The sequence below is a fragment of the Thamnophis sirtalis genome, unplaced genomic scaffold, assembly GCF_051295495.1.
Source record: "Thamnophis sirtalis isolate CommonGarterSnake01/CBP01778 unplaced genomic scaffold, rThaSir2_p1.2 scaffold_10, whole genome shotgun sequence".
Classification (NCBI taxonomy): domain Eukaryota; kingdom Metazoa; phylum Chordata; class Lepidosauria; order Squamata; family Natricidae; genus Thamnophis; species Thamnophis sirtalis.
Window position 1 is genome coordinate 6,659,611 of NW_028261390.1, and position 20,325 is coordinate 6,679,935.

A 20,325-nucleotide genomic window follows, 5' to 3' on the forward strand; every position below is an offset into this window, starting at 1 on the left:
AACTCCCAGAATTCCCCAGCTCTTTAAGACCTGTGGACTTCAACTCCCAGAATTCCCCAGCTCTTTAAGACCTGAGGACTTCAACTCCCAGAATTCTCCAGCTCTTTAAGACCTGTGGACTTCAACTTCCAGAATTTCCCAGCTCTTTAAGACGTGTGGACTTCAACTCCCAGAATTCCCCAGCTCTTTAAGACCTGTGGACTTCAACTCCCAGAATTCCCCAGCTCTTTAAGACCTGAGGACTTCAACTCCCAGAATTCTCCAGCTCTTTAAGACCTGTGGACTTCAACTTCCAGAATTTCCCAGCTCTTTAAGACGTGTGGACTTCAACTCCCAGAATTCCCCAGCTCTTTAAGACCTGTGGACTTCAACTCCCAGAATTCCCCAGCTCTTTAAGACCTGAGGACTTCAACTCCCAGAATTCTCCAGCTCTTTAAGACCTGTGGACTTCAACTTCCAGAATTTCCCAGCTCTTTAAGACCTGTGGACTTCAACTCCCAGAATTCCCCAGCTCTTTAAGACCTGTGGACTTCAACTCCCAGAATTCCCCAGCTCTTTAAGACCTGGGGACTTCAACTCCCAGAATTCCCTAGCTCTTTAAGACCTGAGAACTTCAACTCCCAGAATTCTCCAGCTCTTTAAGACCTGTGGACTTCAACTCCCAGAATTCCCCAGCTCTTTAAGACCTGGGGACTTCAACTCCCAGAATTCCCTAGCTCTTTAAGACCTGAGAACTTCAACTCCCAGAATTCTCCAGCTCTTTAAGACCCGTGGACTTAAACTCCCAGAATTCCCCATATCTTTAAGACCTGTGGACTTCAACTCCCAGAATTCCCCTGCTCTTTAAGACATGGGGACTTCAACTCCCAGAATTCCCCAGCTCCAAATCTAGGAGTTGAAGTCTACAGATGTTAAAGCTGCCAAGGTTGGACAAATTGTTACAGATGATCTTCCCTACTGGTGAGTCTGAATCTAGAAGTTCATGAGAAAAGGGGGAAAAAGTTTCAGCCACATAATAGAATTCCCTGGGGAAATCCCAGCTCACAATACTGTAATATTATATTCCTCGATAAAATTTTGTGGCCCACCAGCAGAGCTGGCGGCAGATTCGGACAATGAGGAGGTTGGGGAGGAACATGGGCCAATCCTGGAATCTGGGGAAAGCTCTGATGAGGGCTCTGTGCCGGAGGCAGAGAGGGGGCCAGAGCCGTATGCCAGTTATCAGCTGCCTTCGGAGTCAGACATCAGTGAGGCAGAAGAACAGCTGGAGCCTGTTCCTAGTGTGCGCATGCGCAGAGTTGCCAGGAGAAGGGAACAGCTAAGGAACAAGGGTCGACTTGGGAGTAAGGCGACAAGTAAATGGTGAATGGCCTCTCCCAGAGGGAATAAAAGAGGAGAGAAAAGGGAGTGGAGTTTGCAGGAGACAATTAGTTTGCTTAATTGGTTTGTCACTCTCCGAGACTCCTTGCCAAGTTTTGCAGATATTGGTATGTCAGCTCTCCAAGCCAGATAAGGTCTGTGACTGTAAATCCTCCCTCGAAAGACTTTGCTGGATGTGAATGAGCAGAATTCACAGTCGATTAATAAAAGGGTTTTTTGTCGGGACAAGGAGTTTGCTTCATGCTCTTGGGAAGCCTCATTCATAACAGATAACCTCACGAACCTTTTTGCTAAAACAGCTACTCCTCGACTTACAACCGTTCCTTTAGTGACTGTTTGAATTTACAATGGCACTGAAAAATGTGGCATGTCCCTTGCAGCATCCCCATGGTCAAATGATCAAAATTCAGATGCTTGGCAACTGATTCATATTTATGACATTTGCAGTGTCTCATGTAATCTTCATTTCAACCTTCTGTGAAGCAAAGGCAATAGGGAAGCCAGATTCATTTAACGACCACGTTACTAACTTAAGATTCACTTAACAACTGTGACAAGGAGGTCATAAAATTCACTTAATAACCATCTCACTGAGCAACATAAATGTTGGGCTCAGTTGTGGTTAAACCTCAAGGACTAGCTGTATAGTTTTGTTTTTTTATGAATGTGGATAGCCAAAAATGTACCTGCTATCATCAGTTGAATTAAGATATAATGGAACGATTACTTCCCATTATATGGAATTAGGATGTAGACTGAAATTGCCTTTCCTTTTTTTTAGCAACCAACATGACTCAAAATTTCTTATATTTGGGTTGTGATCAGCTACAATTCCAAACTACTTTACAAGTATAACATTATCAAAACCAAGCACCATTTATCCTGTAACTGTGCATTCATTGATGTCGTTCTTGCTTGTGAAGAACCTTATCTTTTATTAAATTTCATTCCGTTTATCTTGTAACTGTGCGTTTGACGATCTCTTTTTTTGTTTGGTGGAGAAACCTAATTTGCTTTTATTAAGTTTTGCTCTCTTATTTTCTGCAGGCTGTCTGTCAGATTACTGTTGAATTTTGTTCCTGCCTTTTAGAGCGCTGTTATTTTTATGCTGATAAAAGACCATTTTGAATTTGAAGATGCTCCCCTCAGAAAATTCATCCTGGACAAAAGCCTGTCTAGGAAGCCACGGAATGTCAACCACAACTTGACAACAGTTAATCCATCAATCCTCAAAAAATGAATAATAAAGGGGGGAGGGAATGTATTGAGTTGAGGCAAAGAGAAAAGATGAAAGAGCCAGGAAAAATCAAGAAAGTAAGGAAATCCCTGTTTGGGCATAAACAAAAAAAAAAAAAAAGATTTAAAATTTTCACGTATATCGTGTGGCGGGGGGGACGGTGCACATGCGCGCATGGGGAGGGGCTTCTTATGGAAATAAAAATAAAAAGAATATTTGTGGAAGAATTGTGTACAGGTACATATCTACAGTATGTGTGACAGTAGTTGTGGGAGACAAAAGTCAGTATATTGAGATATGAGAATAATTTTATTAATGGGGTGCCTTATTTTACAAGGAATTTAATTTGAATTTGTAAGTCTTTCCTTACTTAGTTCCTGCTTCCCTCCCTCCCTCCTTCCCACCTTTCTTTCTTTCTTTCTTTCTTTCTTTCTTTCTTTCTTTCTTTCTTTCTTTCTTTCTCTTTCTTTCTTTCCTTCCTTCCTTCTTTCTTTCTTTCTTTCTTTTTCTTTCTTCGCTCTACATGGGGCTGCCCCTGAAGAGTGTTCGAAGACTGCAGTTGGTCCAGAATGCAACCGCGTGAGCAATACTAGGTGTACTTAGATACACCCATGTTACACCCATCCTCCGCGAGCTGCACTGGCTCCCCATTGGTCTCCGGACGCGCTTCAAGGTGCTAGTCATTACTTTTAAAGCCCTACATGGTTTAGGACCTGGCTACCTGAGAGACCGCCTCCTGCCACATACCTCCCAACAACCAACAAGATCTCACAGGATGGGCCTCCTCCGGGTGCCGTTGACCGGACAATGCCGGCTGGCGGCCCCCCGGGGGAGGGCCTTCTCTGTAGCTGTGCTGGCCCTGTGGAATGATCTACCCGTAGAGATCCGGACCCTTACCACTCTCCCGGCCTTCCGTAAAGCCACTAAGACCTGGCTGTTCTGGCAGGCCTGGGGCTGTTGATCAATGTCCAGCCTCACTTACACTGAATGGATGGTGTGTAATTTTAACAATTGTATTTTTTATTTTTAAATTTTTAAATGCTTTTTATCTGTCTGTAAGCCGCCCAGAGTCCCAAGGGAGTGGGCGGCATACAAATTTTATTAAATTGAAATTGAAATTGAAATTGAAATTTCTTTCTTTCTTTCTTTCTTTCTTTTTTTCTTTCTTTCTTTCTTTCTTTCTTTCTTTCTTTCTTTCTTTCTCTCTCTCTCTCTCTCTCTCTCCCTTCCTTCCCACCTTTCTCTCTCCCTCCCTCTCCCTCCTTCCCTCCCGTCTCATCTCTCTCTCTCTCTCTCTCTCTCTCTCTCTCTCTCTCTCTCTCTCTCTCTCTCTCTCTCTCTCTCTCTCCATCCCTCTCTCCCTCCCACCCTCCCTCCCTCCCCTTCCCACCCTGTCTGGCTGTGTGTACACTCACAAACAAATATCAAATACATCTTTTCAATGTCATCTTTTATCCTCACCAGGAGTAAGAAAACTCCCAGCCCTGACCTGGAAATAATTGTGGAAACTTCTTGTTACGCTGGCCAACTTCTTCCTGTTCTTTTAATTATTTACTGATCCCGAAGAATACCTGTAAGAAACAGGTGGTTTTATTCATTGACTTTCCCCTTTAGATTATGGATTTTTTTATAGCAATCATCACTTTGTAGAAAAGAATTTTAAATCATCCTGACATAATGAACTTCTGCTAACTGATCCAGCTCAAACTGGTAATCAGGTCAGAGAATAATGGACCCAGTGCATTCTAGATCTCTCAAACAGATATTATGGATTAAAACATTTCACAGAATCTGGTTTTCTGTTGACCCCTAGAGGTCTTTCCTTTAAATTACATTAAATGTCTAGAAGCTGGACTGCGCTTAAAATATAGTTTTCCTCACCAGATGTAATAAATACTTAAATATCAGAAGACGCATCGTACCATCTATTTTGATATCAGAATGAATTTGCCTTATTTGGAATGTTGTTTTCATCTTCCATTTGTTTCTCTCTCCTTTCTTTGAAAATGCTGGGTATTTTGGTAGCTGGACTGGATTATAAATTAAGAACCTGGAGTATTTCATCTGTAAGTGTGAGATCTAATGCAGTTGAGCGTTTCTTGGCATGTTTTCACTTTTGGAATTTGGAAAAAACAAATTGATTCTAAAGAAGGTTGAAAAGACAGATAGGTTGTTTATTTTTGATTTGGTGCAATAAGCAAATCTTTTCACAATGTTCTACAAATGGAAAGGTTGCCTTCTTTCTATGCTGGCATCCACCTATCGTGGTATGAAGTCAGACAAACATAATATTAAGGGTTTAAGTCTGTTCTAAGGGCTGCTTTACAAATTCTCTTAATTTAACACATTTACGGTAATAGAGTAACAGAGTTGGAAGGGACCTTGGAGGTCTTCTAGTCCAACCCCTGCTCAAGCAGGGCACCCTACACCATTCCAGACAAGTGGCTGTCCAATATCTTCTTAAAAACCTCAAGTGATGGCACACCCACAACTTCCGGAGGCAAGTTGTTCCACAGGTCAGGAAATTTCTCCTTAGTTCTAGGTTACTTTTCTCCCTGATTAGTTTCCATTCATTGTTTCTTGTCTTGCCTTCCGGGGCTTTGGAAAATAGGTATTGTTATTCCCCCGTCTTCTTGGTGGCAGCCCCTCAAATATTAGAATGCTGCTATCGTGTTATCTCTAGTGGACAGCAAACTATTTTGGAGGCCATCCGAGTTGTTGAAGTTGGTAAAGTTTCATTTCCAGCACAGCCGTTGTGTGGAAATGACCGCTATCAACTTTATATTGCATGCACTTTTACTCAATTGCAGCTAGCAGCTTCTGGAGTCCTTAACAAATCACTCCTCCCTCTCTCCCTCTCTCCCTCCCTCTCTCTCTCTCTCCCTCTCTCTCTCTGGCTGTTGCTGCCTCTCTGGGCTGAACGCTCTCCTTCAACAACAGAAGGCTTGAGAACAGAGGCAGCGGAGTGGGGAAAGCTGAAAAGAGCGAAGCCGTCTCCTTCACATTTTGCAAGGGATTAATTTCACCTGCCTTTCCTGTTTTCCTGGCACGGTCTCCTTCCCCCTTTATAAATTCAACTGGGCAAGTCCGTTCGACATCCAAACTCTACAGAGCAAGTGGAAAAGAAAAGAAGGAAGGAAGAAAGAAAGAAAGAAAGAAAGAAAGAAGGAAGGAAGGAAGGAAGGAAGGAAGGAAGGAAGGAAGGAAGGAAGGAAAGTCTGGGCTTTGCTCCCCCTCCCATCCTCCTTTTCTGTCCTGCTGCTTCTGACAAGCCACAAAACAGTGAAGTTAGTAGAAAAAGCCTGTTGAAGAACAGCAGAAGATGCTTTCATTCTTCAGATGCAATGAACTGAGGAAAAACCAGCCATTGTAATGGTAAATTGCGGAGGGACTGGGGGAGAGGGCCGATCATCAATCAAAGACGAAGCACTAGGAGCTCATTTAAAGAGTTTGCTCCCCAACAGATTGAAATGTCTTACTTTCTCTCTATCTCCTTGGTCCTTTTCTTCCTTCCTTTCGCCTTCTTCCTGCTCCTGACGCCGTGAAGAAGGCCCAGCTTGGGGCAATGTTCACGGGAAGAGATTTTGAGAGAGAAAGGTTTTGCAGAGGGGAGGTGAAATGCGTTGCGCTGAAAACATCTCCTAAAGTTGGACTGGTTTGACTAAGGTGGCCGAATGTTCTCCTGAAGAATTCTCTGTGTAGCACCGTGGACTTCTGGTGGCCACCAGGGAAATGGACTTGTCCTTCTTGGTGATCCTTACGGCCTATGATCTGGCAGAGGGTGAGATCCTTCATCACGAATGTGGAGGTTTTCCATCTTCGATGCTCTCGTTCCCAAACTCTACGGGCTACTGAGGGTGTGTTCAGAGGGCACTTGGAAAGACCAAGTTATGAGGTTCATGATGTTGGACAGCGTAAACAGAAGCGTCATTTCTTCTTCAGAAGCTAACTCAACCCATAAGGGGAGATACCTTTACTTGGAAGTATTACTCCATGGAGGAGCTCCGTGGGGATTTACACTGAAAGGCGGACTGGAGCATAAAGAACCATTAATCATCTCCAAGGTAACTCTGTTTATTTGATTTAAATAAGAGTTTAAGAGGAATTTAAAGCAGATTTAACAGCTAGGATTTCTTTCAAGAGTACCAGGTGAAGCAAAGCGTTGATTCCAGGAAAGAATGAGGAAGGAGTGAGGTCTTTGTCTTGTGATTTGAAGGTTGTTCAACATTTTAGGCCATTGTGAAGCCAAGTGCGGGGGGGGGGACGGGACACTATTTGGCACAGACCAATAAGTACTGTTTTATATAGATTCTTCGAAAGAGCAAATTTCAAAGATATGGAGACATACATTAATGACTTAAACAATTTTTCGCTTCTCAAGGTGGATCCTGTAACTTCTGAGCTGATTTGTAACCAATAACAATCAAGATGCTTGGATTTAACATGATTCAGGCTAATTCGTTTCAGGCGGATTAAAGTTATTTACACCTCCTGATTCAGGTTATTTAAATCGATTGGGTGCTTAAAATGACATATTTCAGCTGAAAAGTTTAATAATGCTCCAGTAAAGGTTGCAAAAAAAAAAAAAAAAAGACCCAATCATCTATATATTTTGGTCCTTTTAGTTCATACATTCTGCATTGTTTTTTTTAAATGTAAATGTTTTATTTGCATTAAATGTTAGTTGCAAATATAAGAATCTGCTAGACTTGTGCTAGCTACATAAAATTTTTATTTGAATCAGTATGAATCAACTGACAAGCATCTATAAGCTATAGAGGTTTCACTGAACGTTTTGCAAAAGGGATCAAGTGTTTTCCAAGTATAAAAACTTTTACATTTGTTGCGCCATTCCAAGTTTTTTTTTTTTAAATCTTAAGGTAAAAGGGGTAATTTGTTGTTTTCTGAACTTTGCATTTCAGAGCTGAAACTTTATCTCCACAATGTGCTTCATAATTTTTCCTTAATGATTTGTTCGCTAAGCCACTATCCAATTTATATGTTAAACTAAAGCTAAATACCACTTCATAGTTTCACATTGTGTGTGTGTGAAATTATATTTAGAATCCATTTGGCATTTTTTTAAAGGTATACAAAAGCAAATCCCTTTTCAATGAGTGTGATAGGCCTCTGGAACAGGAAAAAACGATCAAGTGGGAATGTGGTAAATTATTGTTTGTATTAATTTATTTCCCCCCAAAAGGTAGCTAGGTAACTTTTGAGACTCAAGCTTTGAGGACTGTAGTTGAGTTCCTTAGATTTATAGTACGAAATGTGAGTTATGATTTTTTTCTAAATGACTTCATTTACCAAAGAGGTAAAGGTATTTAAAGAATGAACAAAAGATTTCTAACATATCAACTATCTAGTAATTTCCCTGATTTTTTTCAGGATTTTGTAAATTTGGGAAAGCCTAAAGAAAATATTTGGGTTTTGTTTAAACTACATTTAGTTGTTTTTAGCTTACTTGGGAAATTGGGTGCCAGACCAACAGTTGCAGAAGCTTCTCAAAACTGCTGAGATATTTCTCAGTAAATAAAGATGAGGTATATACTTACTCTGTAATATTAGCCTTGGATTTCATTTCACTTTCTTCATTTAAGGAGATGAAAAGTACTGAAAGGAAAATGAATTCCTTTCAAACACTAGTAGAACATATATGCAGGTAATCCTCGACTTACAACAGTTCATTCAGGGACTGAAATTACAACAGCACAGAAACTGTGTTTCACACTTACAACCATTGCAATATCCCCATGGCCATGTGATCAAAATTCAGATGGTTGGCTGCTGTCTCCTATTTATGACAGTCGCAATGTCCCGGGGTCACGTGATCACCTTTTGCGACCTTTTGACAAGGAAAGTCAATAGGGAAGCCAGATTCACTTAACAACTGTATTACTAACTTAATAACTGTAATGATTCAATTCTACAACTGTGCCAAGGATGGTCGTAACCAGGGATGGGTTCCTGCCAGTTCTAACGTCTTCTATAGAAGAGGTTCCACAAATCTACAGTGCCGTTTAGAACCGGTTCCAGCTCCCTCCCCCTGCCCGTCCGCCCATCATCAAGATGAAGAGCGAGAGGAGGAATTCTGGGAGTTGAAGTCCACAAGTCTTAAAGCTGTCAAGTTTGAACACCCCTGGGTTTTTTTTCTAACGTGTTAGGGGTGCAAGGGTCTTGTAACTTGACAGCTTTAAGACTCGCGTGCTTCAAATGCCAGAGTTTCTGAGCCAACATTTTGGTTGCTAAGCAAGAGCGTTGTTAAGTGAGTTTCACCACATTTTACAAGTTGGCCACGCCCACCCAGTCACATGGCCGGCAAACCACTCCCACCCGGTCACATGGCTGGCAAGCCACTCCCATCCAGTCACATGGCCAGCAAGCCACTCCCACAAAGCAGGCCACACCTCAGAAGAGGTTCTAAAAAAATTTGAAACCCACCACTGGTCATAACATGGGATAGAACTCACTTAACAACCGCCTTGCTTAGCAACAGAAATTTTAGGTTCGCCTGTGGCTGGCTGTAAGTTGAAAACAACCTACAGTATACCAAAAGGCCATGCTCCTGTTTTTTTTTTCCATTTCTTCAGCCTTGTTTTTTTTTTTTTTTAAATCCCAAATTCATTCAGGAGGAACATGTGGAATAATTGTTCCTGTGTTTTGACTGACAGCTCAAGGAGCTGTCATCTTCCTGGAAGCAGCTTTCCTAGCTATGATGTGAAGATTAGAATCTTCTTTGTAAAATTGTTTGTATTTCTCTTTTGAAGTTAAGCCAATTTGGTCTCTGTATTGAGGATAATCCTGGCACGCAGAAGATTCGGCAATGTTTATATTTCATTGGAACGAGATAGTTCAGAATGGGTGGGAATACCATCGCAGCGCCTTTTACGATCCATTAAAGCAGCCGTATCTTGGAATTGCAGCTGCTTCAATGAGTTATAGCCCTACAAGTTTTTAAAGAACCTCTTTCTAAACAAATGAGAAACATTGAGTTTGCCTTCCAACATTTTCCAAAAGGCTGCTCCTGAATTGTGTTCAAAGCATACACATAGGACTGTGTGTATGATACAGAGGTAGCGTGCAGCCGGTTCTTACCAATTCGGGCGAACCAGTAGCGGCTGCTGTTGCAGGCTCCACCCACATGCCCCAATATAATCTGCGACCTTCTGCGCATGCGCTCACATTCGCGAACCAGTAGTGAAGGTACGTGAATCCCACCATTGATATGATATCTAGTTTGAACCACAACTGTTTGAAGTTATCAGCACTGAAAAAAATGACTTATGACCGTTTTTCACATTTACGACCATCGCAGCATCCCTGTGGTCACGTGATCAAAACCCGGACGCTTGGCAACTGGCTCGTATTTATAACAATTGCAGTGTCACAGGGTCATGTGATCCAAGCTTCCTGGTTTTCTTGTAGACGTTTCATGACCCAACTAGGTAACATCATCAGTGCTAGCGTCAGCAATGATCTTCCCTGTTTTGGAAATGAAACGTCTGCAAGAAAACCATCAATCTCAAAGAGCGCCTTCTCTTCCAACTCTCTTACACTATTAAACGTAGGAGATTACAAATTCTACCGTGTTTCCCCGAAAATAAACAGGGTCTTATTTTCTTTTGACCCCCCCCTGAAATAAGCACTTGGCCTTATTTTCAGGGAGGTCTTATTATTTTTGAGGTGCAGGAGGTGGCGAGCGTGGTCACCTCGTGGCTGCCGCTGTGTTGCAATATTTTTGGGGAGGACTTATTTTCAGGGGAGGGCTTATTTTAGCGCAAGTGCTCAAAAGCCCGATTGGGAGCCGAGGTGGCGCAGTGGTAAGAGTGCAGTACTGCAGGCCACTTCAGCTGACTGCTATCTGCAATTCGGCGGTTCTAATCTTACCGGCTCAAGGTTGACTCAGCCTTCCATCCTTCCGAGGTGGGTGAAATGAGGACCCAGACTGTGGGGGCAATACTGCCGACTCTGTAAACCGCTTAGAGAGGGCTGAAAGCCCTATGAAGCGGCATATAAGTCTAACTGCTATTGCTATTGCTATTATTATCCGAAGAGGTCTTATTTTCGGAAAAACAGGCTAGCTGCCTTAGGAAGGAATAGAAGAAGGAAACAAGAGGATTACGGACCCACCCCTTATTCTTCATGCCTTAATTGCTGGCTACATGGAAAAAACAGAATTGAGTACCTTAACTGCAGTTTGATATGGGAAGTTTTTGCCAGCAAGTCTGAGTAAATTATGGTTCCGGGGGGGGGGGTGTTTCATAGTAAATTGCAGTCATGTGACTTCCAGAAGATACAAATGGCCATAACTACAGACCAGATAGCAATAGCAATAGCAGTTAGACTTATATACCGCTTTATAGGGCTTTCAGCCCTCTTTAAGCGGTTTATCGCCCCCACAGTCTGGGTCCTCATTTCACCCACCTCGGAAGGATGGAAGGCTGAGTCAACTTTGAGCCGGTGAGATTAGAACCGCTGAACTGCAGCTAGCAGTCAGCTAAAGTGGCCCGCAGTACTGCACTCTACCCACTGCACCACCTCGGCTCTTCAAGAGTATCTGAAATTTGATCATGTGACCACACCGGTGGAGGGTGGGGTGGGGGGTTCCTGGCCATTGGAACTTTGAATCTGGGCTGTAAGTACTTTTTTTCAAAGTCCACCGTAACTTCGCGTAGTTGCTAAGTGACCAATCGTAAGTGGGGGGCGGTTCTGTTGGCGAGCTTAATCCAAAGAGATATTGACTGCTCTTCCATAAAGCAATACAAACTGTATTTATTTGTTTACTTTTATCCTCTTAATGGACCCTGGACAGGATACAGCAGGGTTTTAAAAATGGCATTAAAAATCTCCCTATATAAATAATGGAAATCAAACATAACACAAGCCGCGATGAAAACCAGGGACACCGCCAAATGCAGCAAGATGTTCCATGACTTTGAAGAGGAACATTTACCGGCATACAGTAATAAACTTCCAGGGCTGAAAAACATTTACAAGGGGGGAAACCACATTATGCCTTTAAAAATAAAAGGCTTATTACAGCTAATACAGCTCATTCAAGCAACAACAATGGGACTGTGGGGTTTGGTTTCTACGACAACCAATTCCCTTAATGTCAGACATGCTTGAAGTGTGTTTTACATCATCATCATGAGTTCAGTTTCTGGCTTTTTCTTTTTCTTTTTGAGCCAATTCTGCAGTGTTATTTCAAGAATACCTAGAACGGTGATGGAGAACCTTTTCGGTACCGAGCGTCAAATCTTTTCGGCACTGAGTGCCTTTTCAGCACCGTGCCACACCATACGTGTGTGTGCATGTGTGCGCGCCAGAGCACCAGAAATCTGAAGACCAGCTGGGCAGTGCGCACACATGCCTGGTTTATTGGCCATTTTCAGACTGTTATTTGGGGCATTTTTAGGCCATTTTTGGCCTGAAAAATGCCCCCAAAACAGCCTATTTGGAGGCTGTTTTTCGAGCCATTTTCAGGGTGTTTTTCGGGCCATTTTCAGGGTGTTTTCTGGTGCTCCGGCGCCTGTGAAGACTGGCTGGCCGGCATGCATGTGCATGATGGAAACCAGAAGAGCAGCTGGATTCTGACTGCCACCTCTGGCTCACACGCACCATAGGTTGGCCATCATGGATCTAGAATATCATATGCCTGCTATTGAAAGCACTTCATTTTTGAAACACTTTATTCCTCATTGGATCAGGAGCGGCGTCACATTAAGCCATGGTTTGCTTTGCATACTTCCCTGTTGTCCCGAAAATAAGACCTCCCCACATAATAAGCCCAATCGGACTTTTGAGCGCATGCACTAAAATAAGCCCTCCCCGAAAATATTGCAACACAGCAGCAGCCATGAGGTGACCACGCTCACCGCCTCCTGCACCTCAAAAATAATAAGACCTCCCCGAAAATAAGGCCAAGCATTTATTTTGGGGGGGGATGTCAAAAGAAAATAAGACCAGGGGTGGGTTCCTGCCAGTTCTAATCTCTTCTATAGAAGAGGTTCTACAAATCTACTGTGCCGTTTAGAACCTGTTCCAGTTCCCTCCCCCCGCCCATCCGCACCACGCTTGCCCCGCCCGCCACTCACTGATAGGCTGGCTCACCAATCGCCCCGCCCACCTCTAAGAATCCTATCTAAACCTTCAAGTCTTAAAGCTGTCAAGTTTGAACATCCCTGGGTTTTTTTTTTCTAAAGGGTTAGGGGTGCAAGGATCTTGTAACTTGAAAGCTTTAAGACTTGCATGCTTCAAATGCCAGAATTCCCGAGCCAACATTTTGGTTGCTAAGCAAGAGCGTTGTTAAGTGAGTTTCACCACGTTTTACAAGATGGCCACGCCCACCCATGACTGTCAAGCCACTCCCACTCGGTCACATGGCCAGAAAGCTACTCCCACCCAGTCACATGGCGGGCAAGCCACTCCCACAAAGCAGGCCACACCTACAGAAGAGGTCCCAAAATTTTTTGAAACCCACCACTGGTCCTTGGATATGATTATTCCACACTATCATGCTCATATTTATAAAACTCAGGGCCTCTGTGAAAGGTAAGGATGACTACTGCGTTTGTGGTGCAATCAGAACATTGCGTGTGTTGAAGTTGTTTTAACGCAAACCAAAGATGCCTTTTAAAAAACAAGTTTATACCATATTCTTATGCAGGCCAGTGTTGTGTGTGAGGTAATTTAAGGTGGTTCTGACAAGTATCGTCGGCATCTTCATATCCGGTCACATGGGCGGCAAGCCACTCCCATCCGGTCACATGGGCGACAAGCCACTCCCACAAAGGAGGCCACACCCACAGAGTAGGCTCGAACAATTTTTGAAACCCACCACTGGCGTGCACGCTGCACAGCGCGCGTGCCCGATTAGCACACCCGTCCCCGTGCGCAGTATACTGGTTGCGACGGGATCCGGAACCCACCACTGCGTTGATTGGTTGGAGAGCGTGGACTCATGCAGATGAGGCAATCTGCACCCTGATTGGTTGCTGTGGATGCAAAGGGGGCGTTTCCCTTTTCTCCCGCCTTTTTTTTCCTGTGTACTCTGTTTGCCGTCTGAATTTTTACCTCATGAGGTTCCTGTGCTCCTGACTATCTTGACTGTTGTGAATACGAAATGTGAACTATATTTATTTGTATACAACTACACGTTTGTGTCAGTGTGCCCGACTTCATTTGGACAGCTGCTGCCCAGTTCCTTGACAGAACAACTGTGTGATTGATATTCTGTATAACTGAAGAAGCCGTGGGGTCCATTTCAGAGGAGATTTGCTACCAAATCCTATTAAAAAATCACATTCCTGCCATCTTCTTAGCTCTTCGTCTTGGAAACTTGTAATGCCGGGCTGGCTACATTGTCCATCCCGCGCAGTGTCATTTCAGTCTTATGATCGTCCCTTGGTAATCAGTTGGCCCGAAAGTCACTTCCAGTTTCCAGCAGAAATGTCGCTCTGCCTCCAAGGCAGCCATAAGATAAACTTCACTTTGGCATCTTGTTAAAAGCAGGGCCTTAAAATAGATAATGCGATCTAAAGTTAAGCAATTTGCAAACCAGGCGTAACGATTTTCCCAACTATTAAGAGGTGCCTGCCTTGAGCTTTAGATCGCAACGAATTGCTCTTTCCAAAAATGTTTTTATACATGGATTTTTTAAAAAAACTTTGCAATTTCCCCATGCAATAATATATATAGTAATAGAAGTGGACTCCAGGACACTGTCATTCTATAATCTCTCTCTGTCTCTCTCCCTCCCTCCCTCCCCTCTCTCTCATATCTATCTATCTATCTATCTATCTATCTATCTATCTATCTATCTATCTATCTATCTATCTATCTATCTATCTATCAATCATCTATCCAAGAAGAGCCGAGGTGGCGCAGTGGTTAGAGTGCAATACTGCAGGCCACTTCAGCTGACTGTTAGCTGCAGTTCAACGGTTCAAATCTCACCGGCTCAGGGTTGACTCAGCCTTCCATCCTTCCAAGGTGGGTAAAATGAGGACCCAGATTGTTGTTGGGGGCAATATGCTTACTCTGTAAACCGCTTGGAGAGGGCTGAAAGCTCTATCATAGCTATCCTATCTATCTATCTATCTATCTATCTATCTATCTATCTATCTATCTATCTATCTATCTATCTATCATCTATCCAAGAAGAGCCGAGCTGGCGCAGTGGTTAGACTACAATACTCCAGGCCACTTCAGCTGACTGTTAGCTGCAGTTCAGCGGTTCAAATCTCACCGGCCCAGGGTTGACTCAGCCTTCCATCCTTCCGAGGTGGGTAAAATGAGGACCCAGACTGTGGGGGCAATATGCTGACTCTGTAAACCGTTTAGAGAAGGCTGAAAGCCCTATGAAGCGGTATATAAGTCTAACTGCTATTGCTATTGCTATTGCTATTGCTATTACTATCTATCATCTATCTATCTATCTATCTATCTATCTATCTATCTATCTATCTATCTATCTATCTATCTATCTATCTATCTATCTATCTATCTATCTATCTCTATATCTCTATCATAGCTATCCTATCTATCTATCTATCTATCTATCTATCTATCTATCTATCTATCTATCTATCTATCTATCTATCTATGTGCCATTTTTCTACCTATCCATCCATCCATCCATCCATCCACCTACACACTAATACATAAATACACATATTACATACTGTATAAAAATAAAAGAGAATTTGAACAGTTGGTTCTGCAATTATAATCCCAATGTCCAGTTTGGTAACGTGCCAATGTCATAAACTCCTAAAATTGTTTGAAAGCTGAAACTGGGTGACAGAATAGCTAAAAAATAAAGCTAGAGGTTGGAAACAGAACATATTTCTCTACATTTTTATATTTATTTATATATAGGAAATATTGGGCTAGTGGTTAAAGCACTAGGATAGAAAATGGGAGATGGTGAGTTCTAATCTTGTCTTACCCATGAAAAACCAATTGGGTGACTTTAAGCCAATTACTAGGAGACTGTGAGTTCTAGTCCCACCTTAGGCACGAAACCCAGGTGGGTCATTTTGGGCCAATCACCAGGAGACTGTGAGTTCTAGTCCCACCTTAGGCACGAAACCCAGGTGGGTCATTTTGGGCCAATCACCAGGAGACTGTGAGTTCTAGTCCCACTTTAGGCATGAAAGCCAGCTGGGTGACTTTGGGCCAGTCACATTCTCTGTCCAACTCACCTCATAGTGGGGTTATTCTGGGGGCGGGGGGATAGAAATATGATATATTTATTGCTTTGGGGTATTTGCAAAAACAACAATGGTGGGATACAAATAAATAATATTAAAGGGTCTTCTTCAATCCTGCTGTTGGAGATGCTCTGGCATGGAAGCTGCGCCTTCTATATGCTGGATGCAGTGGCTCTAGCCGTATTAAATACTTCTGAACTTTGGCTCTTGGATGTTATTTTTGGATTTTGGCATGAATCCAGGTGACATACTCATCAGATGGGAACGCCATATGAGCTGCTGATGGATTGTCCCGAATCCAACCTTGCCAGGAACAAGACTAGAACTCATGTCACTCAGCCCAAAGAGAATTGTTGGCATCCCACTTCATCAGTGTATCCGTTTAATTTTTGTTAGAGTAGAATTATTTATTGGCCAAGTGTTTTTGGACACACAAGGAATTTGTCTTTGGTGCGTATGCTCTCAGTGTACATAAAAGAAAAGACACATTCGTCACGAATCATAAGGTACAATCGTGACCCGTCAAAACCGCACTCGACTAAGCCGCGCCCGATTAAACCGCGGCGCTGACGTCATCAACAGGGCGACAACAGCCAGCGCGGAGAAAGAAGGGCGCTTTAAATAGCGCTTTGAAAGCAAGCTGATTCAATTTAAGGTAAGGGTTAGGTTTAGGGTTAGCTTTAGGGTTAGCTTTAGGGTTAGCTTTAGGGTTAGGTTAAGGGTTAGGGTTAGGTTAAGGGTTAGGGTTAGGGTTAGGGTTAGGGTTAGGGTTAGGGTTAGGGTTAGGGTTAGGGTTAAGGGTTAAGGGTTAGGATTAGGTTTAGGGTTAGGGTTAGGTTAAGGGTTAGGTTTAGGGTTAGGTTAAGGGTTAGGTTAAGGGTTAGGTTTAGGGTTAGGTTTAGGATTAGGTTTAGGGGGGTTAGGTTTAGGTTTAGGGGTTAATTTTAGGTTTAGCATTTACAGCGTGCTTCTGTCTCCATGCTGTTGTCGCCCTGTTGATGACGTCAGCTACGCGGTTTCGTCGAGCGCGGTTTAGTGGAACGCGGTTTTGTGGTGGAACCAGGTACAATACTTAATGATAGTCATAGGGTTTAGCAGAGTGATGGCATTCGGGGAAAAACTGTCCTTGTGTCTAGTTGTTCTGGTGTGCAGTGCCCTATAGTGTTGTTTTGAGGGTAGGAGTTGTAACAATTTATGACCAGGATGCGAGGGATCTGTAAATATTTTCACAGCCCTCTTTTTTACTCGTGCAGTGTACGGGTTCTCAATGGAAGGCAGGTTGGTAGCAATTATTTTTTCTGCAATTCTTATTATCCTCTGAAGTCTGTATCTGTCTTGTTGGGTTGCAGAGCCAAACCAGACAGTTATAGAGGTGCAGATGACAGACTCAACGATTCCTTGTTTAATTCAAAGGTGGCAACTTTAAGACTTTCTGGCTGGGGAATTCTGGGAGTTGAAGTCCACAAATCTTAAAATTGCTAAGATTGGACAATTGGTTTAGTTGCACTTTCAACCTTTAGCAGAACAGCTCAAAAGGCTGGCTGCTCTTTTTGAAGGGCAACTGCTTAAAGGCATTGCAGTGCTACGGGACGGCCTATTTTTGTTTTGAACCTGAAGCATTGCACAGCCTTAAGAAATAATAAATATCCACCCCTTGTTCTGTAATTCAATATAGGTAAAGGTAAAAGTTCCCCTCGCACATATGCGCTAGTCATTCCTGACTGTAGGGGGCGCTGCTCATCTCTGTTTCAAAGCCGAAGAGCCAGCACTGTCCGAAGACGTCTCCGTGGTCATGTGGCCGGCATGACTAAAGGCGCACGGAACGCTGTTACCTTCCCACCAAAGGTGGTTCCTATTTTTCTACCTGCATCTTTACATCCTTTTGAGCTGCTAGGTTGGCAGAAGCTGGTGCAGGTAACAGGAGCTCACTCCGTTACACGGCGCTAGGGATTCGAACCGCCAAACTGCCGACCTTCTGATCGACAAGTTCAGCATCTTAGCCACTGAGACTCCGTGTCCCTGTAATTCAAGTTATTTAGTGATTTCTATACTTCTGAGAATTAAAGAATTCAAATGCCTTAGCTTGGCGGTGGGGGGAAGATATAGAGTGTTGAGGAACATGTGGGGATCGTCATGAAGTCAGTTTGACTGCCATGATCTCGAGCAGGAATGTCCACCCTTGACAAGTTCAAGATTTGTGGACTTTAACTCCCAGAATTCCCCAGCCTTCATGCCGGGCTAGGGAATTCAGAGAGTTAAAAGTCCACAGGTTTGAAAGTTATCAACGTTGGACGCCCCCTGTTCTACAAAATGTCATTTCTGGGTTAAATTTGCAGGAAAAGGATGGCTCTAGACAGCAATTCATCCGGGGGGGGGGGGAACCAACCAGCTGTCATTTTCTTGATTCCAAGAATACCATTCCTGCTGTGTTCTAAAAATAGCCTTCTTCTAATGGGCAAAGAGCCTATAAAGCTATTTAGCAACCGAGGGACTCAATTAGAGATCCTGCAGTGATCAAAATAAAAGATCTTGCATCATGGTAATTAGCTAAAGAGGGAATGCTATTTTCCGGCTCCCTTGATAACATCTCCAAGAGGGTTCTGCTGGGAATTGTAGTTCAGCCGCATTTCTGAAAGAAAGGTGGAAGGAAACCCCCACAATCCTTCATTTGCTTTTAGCTATGTAGTAATAATTAGAACTGCAGAAAAAAACAATGGCTACGAACCAGTGGTGGGATTCAGCCGGTTCGCACCTATTCGGGAGAACCGGTTGGTAACTTTCTAAGCAGTTTGGAGAACCGGTTGTTGGAAGAAATCTCCTTTTGGTTTTTCCCACTTTGCAGGGCTAATCCTGTAAGGAAGGCAGGAAGGAAACATTCTGGTGTTGTTTCTAGACTAATTTTGATTGCCCTGCTTACAGAAACTGCCTCTCCGGTTAACCCTTATTCCATTGTAACAGCTAAGGCAAAGCGCCCATTAACCTGAGTGACGTTGAGTTGACCACGCCTACCCAGTCACATGACAACTGAGCCACGCCTATCCAGCTGGTCGTTAGGGCAGAGAACTGGTTGTTAAATTATATGAATCCCACCACTGCTACCAACCTGCCTTCCATTGAGGGACCTGTTCACTGCACGAGTCAAAAAGAGGGCAGTGAAAATATTTACAGACCCCTCACATCCTGGACATCAATTGTTTCAACTCCTATCCTCAAAATGATGCTATAGAGCACTGCACACCAAGACAATTAGACACAAGGACAGTTTTTCCCCCAACTGCCATCACTCTGCTAAACAAACGATTCCCTCAACACTGTCAAACTATTTACTAAGTCTGCATTACTATTGCTATTAATCTTCTCATCATTCCTATCACCCATCTCCTCCCACTTGTGACTGCAGGACTGTAACTTTGTTGCTTGTATCCTTACGATTTATATTGATTATTTCCTAATATGATTTGATTGCTTATTTGCACCCTCTGACTATCATTAAGTGTTGTACCTTATGATTCGTGACAAATGTATCTTGTCTTTTTATGTACATTGAGAGCATATTCCTTGTGTGTCCAATCACACTTGACAAATAAAGAATTCTATTCTTTTCTTTTCTTTCTTTCTTTCTTTCTTTCTTTCTTCTTTCCTTCCTTCCTTCCTTCCACCCACCCACCCACATCTATCTATCTATCTATCTATCTATCTATCTATCTATCTATCTATCTATCTATCTATCTATCTATCTATCTATCTATCTATCTACCTACCTACCTACCTACCTACCTACCTACCTACCTACCTACATCTATCTATCTATCTATCTATCTATCTATCTATCTATCTATCTATCTATCTATCTATCTATCTACCTACCTACCTACCTACCTACCTACCTACCTACATCTATCTATCTATCTATCTATCTATCTATCTATCTATCTATCTATCTATCTATCTATCATCTACCTACCTACCTACCTACCTACCTACCTACATCTCTCTCTCTCTCTCTCTCTCTCTCTCTCTCTCTCTCTCCCTCCCTCCCTCCCTCCCCACCCACCCACCCACCCACCTACCTACATCTATATCTATCTATCTACCTACCTACCTACCTACCTACCAACCTACCAACCTACCAACCTACCAACCTACCAACCTACCAACCTACCAACCTACCTACCTATCTCCATCCATCCACCCACCCACCCACCCACCTACCCACCCACATCTATCTATCTATCTATCTATCTATCTATCTATCTATCTATCTATCTATCTATCTATCTATCTATCTATCTATCTATCTATCTATCTATCTATCTATCTATCTATCTATCCACAAATCTACAGTGCCGTTTAGAACCGGTTCCAGCTCCCTCCCCCCCCCCGCCTGTCTGCACATCATCAAGATGAAGAGCAAGAGGAGGAATTCTGGGAGTTGAAGTCTACAAGTCTTAAAGCTCTGAAGTTTGAACATTCCTGGGTTTTTTTTTC

General features: G+C 43.0%; 1 protein-coding gene across 1 annotated transcript in view; it reads left to right on the plus strand.

Annotated features, from left to right (window-relative positions):
- The first annotated feature begins 5,765 nt into the window (after positions 1 to 5,765).
- SHROOM3 (shroom family member 3) overlaps positions 5,766 to 20,325 on the plus strand; it is a 214,306-nt gene continuing 199,746 nt past the window's right edge. Inside the window, 1 exon segment of the mRNA XM_087723987.1 lies at positions 5,766 to 6,681. Within this exon segment, the coding sequence (XP_087580113.1) occupies positions 6,418 to 6,681 (264 nt within the window). The 5' untranslated portion in view covers positions 5,766 to 6,417.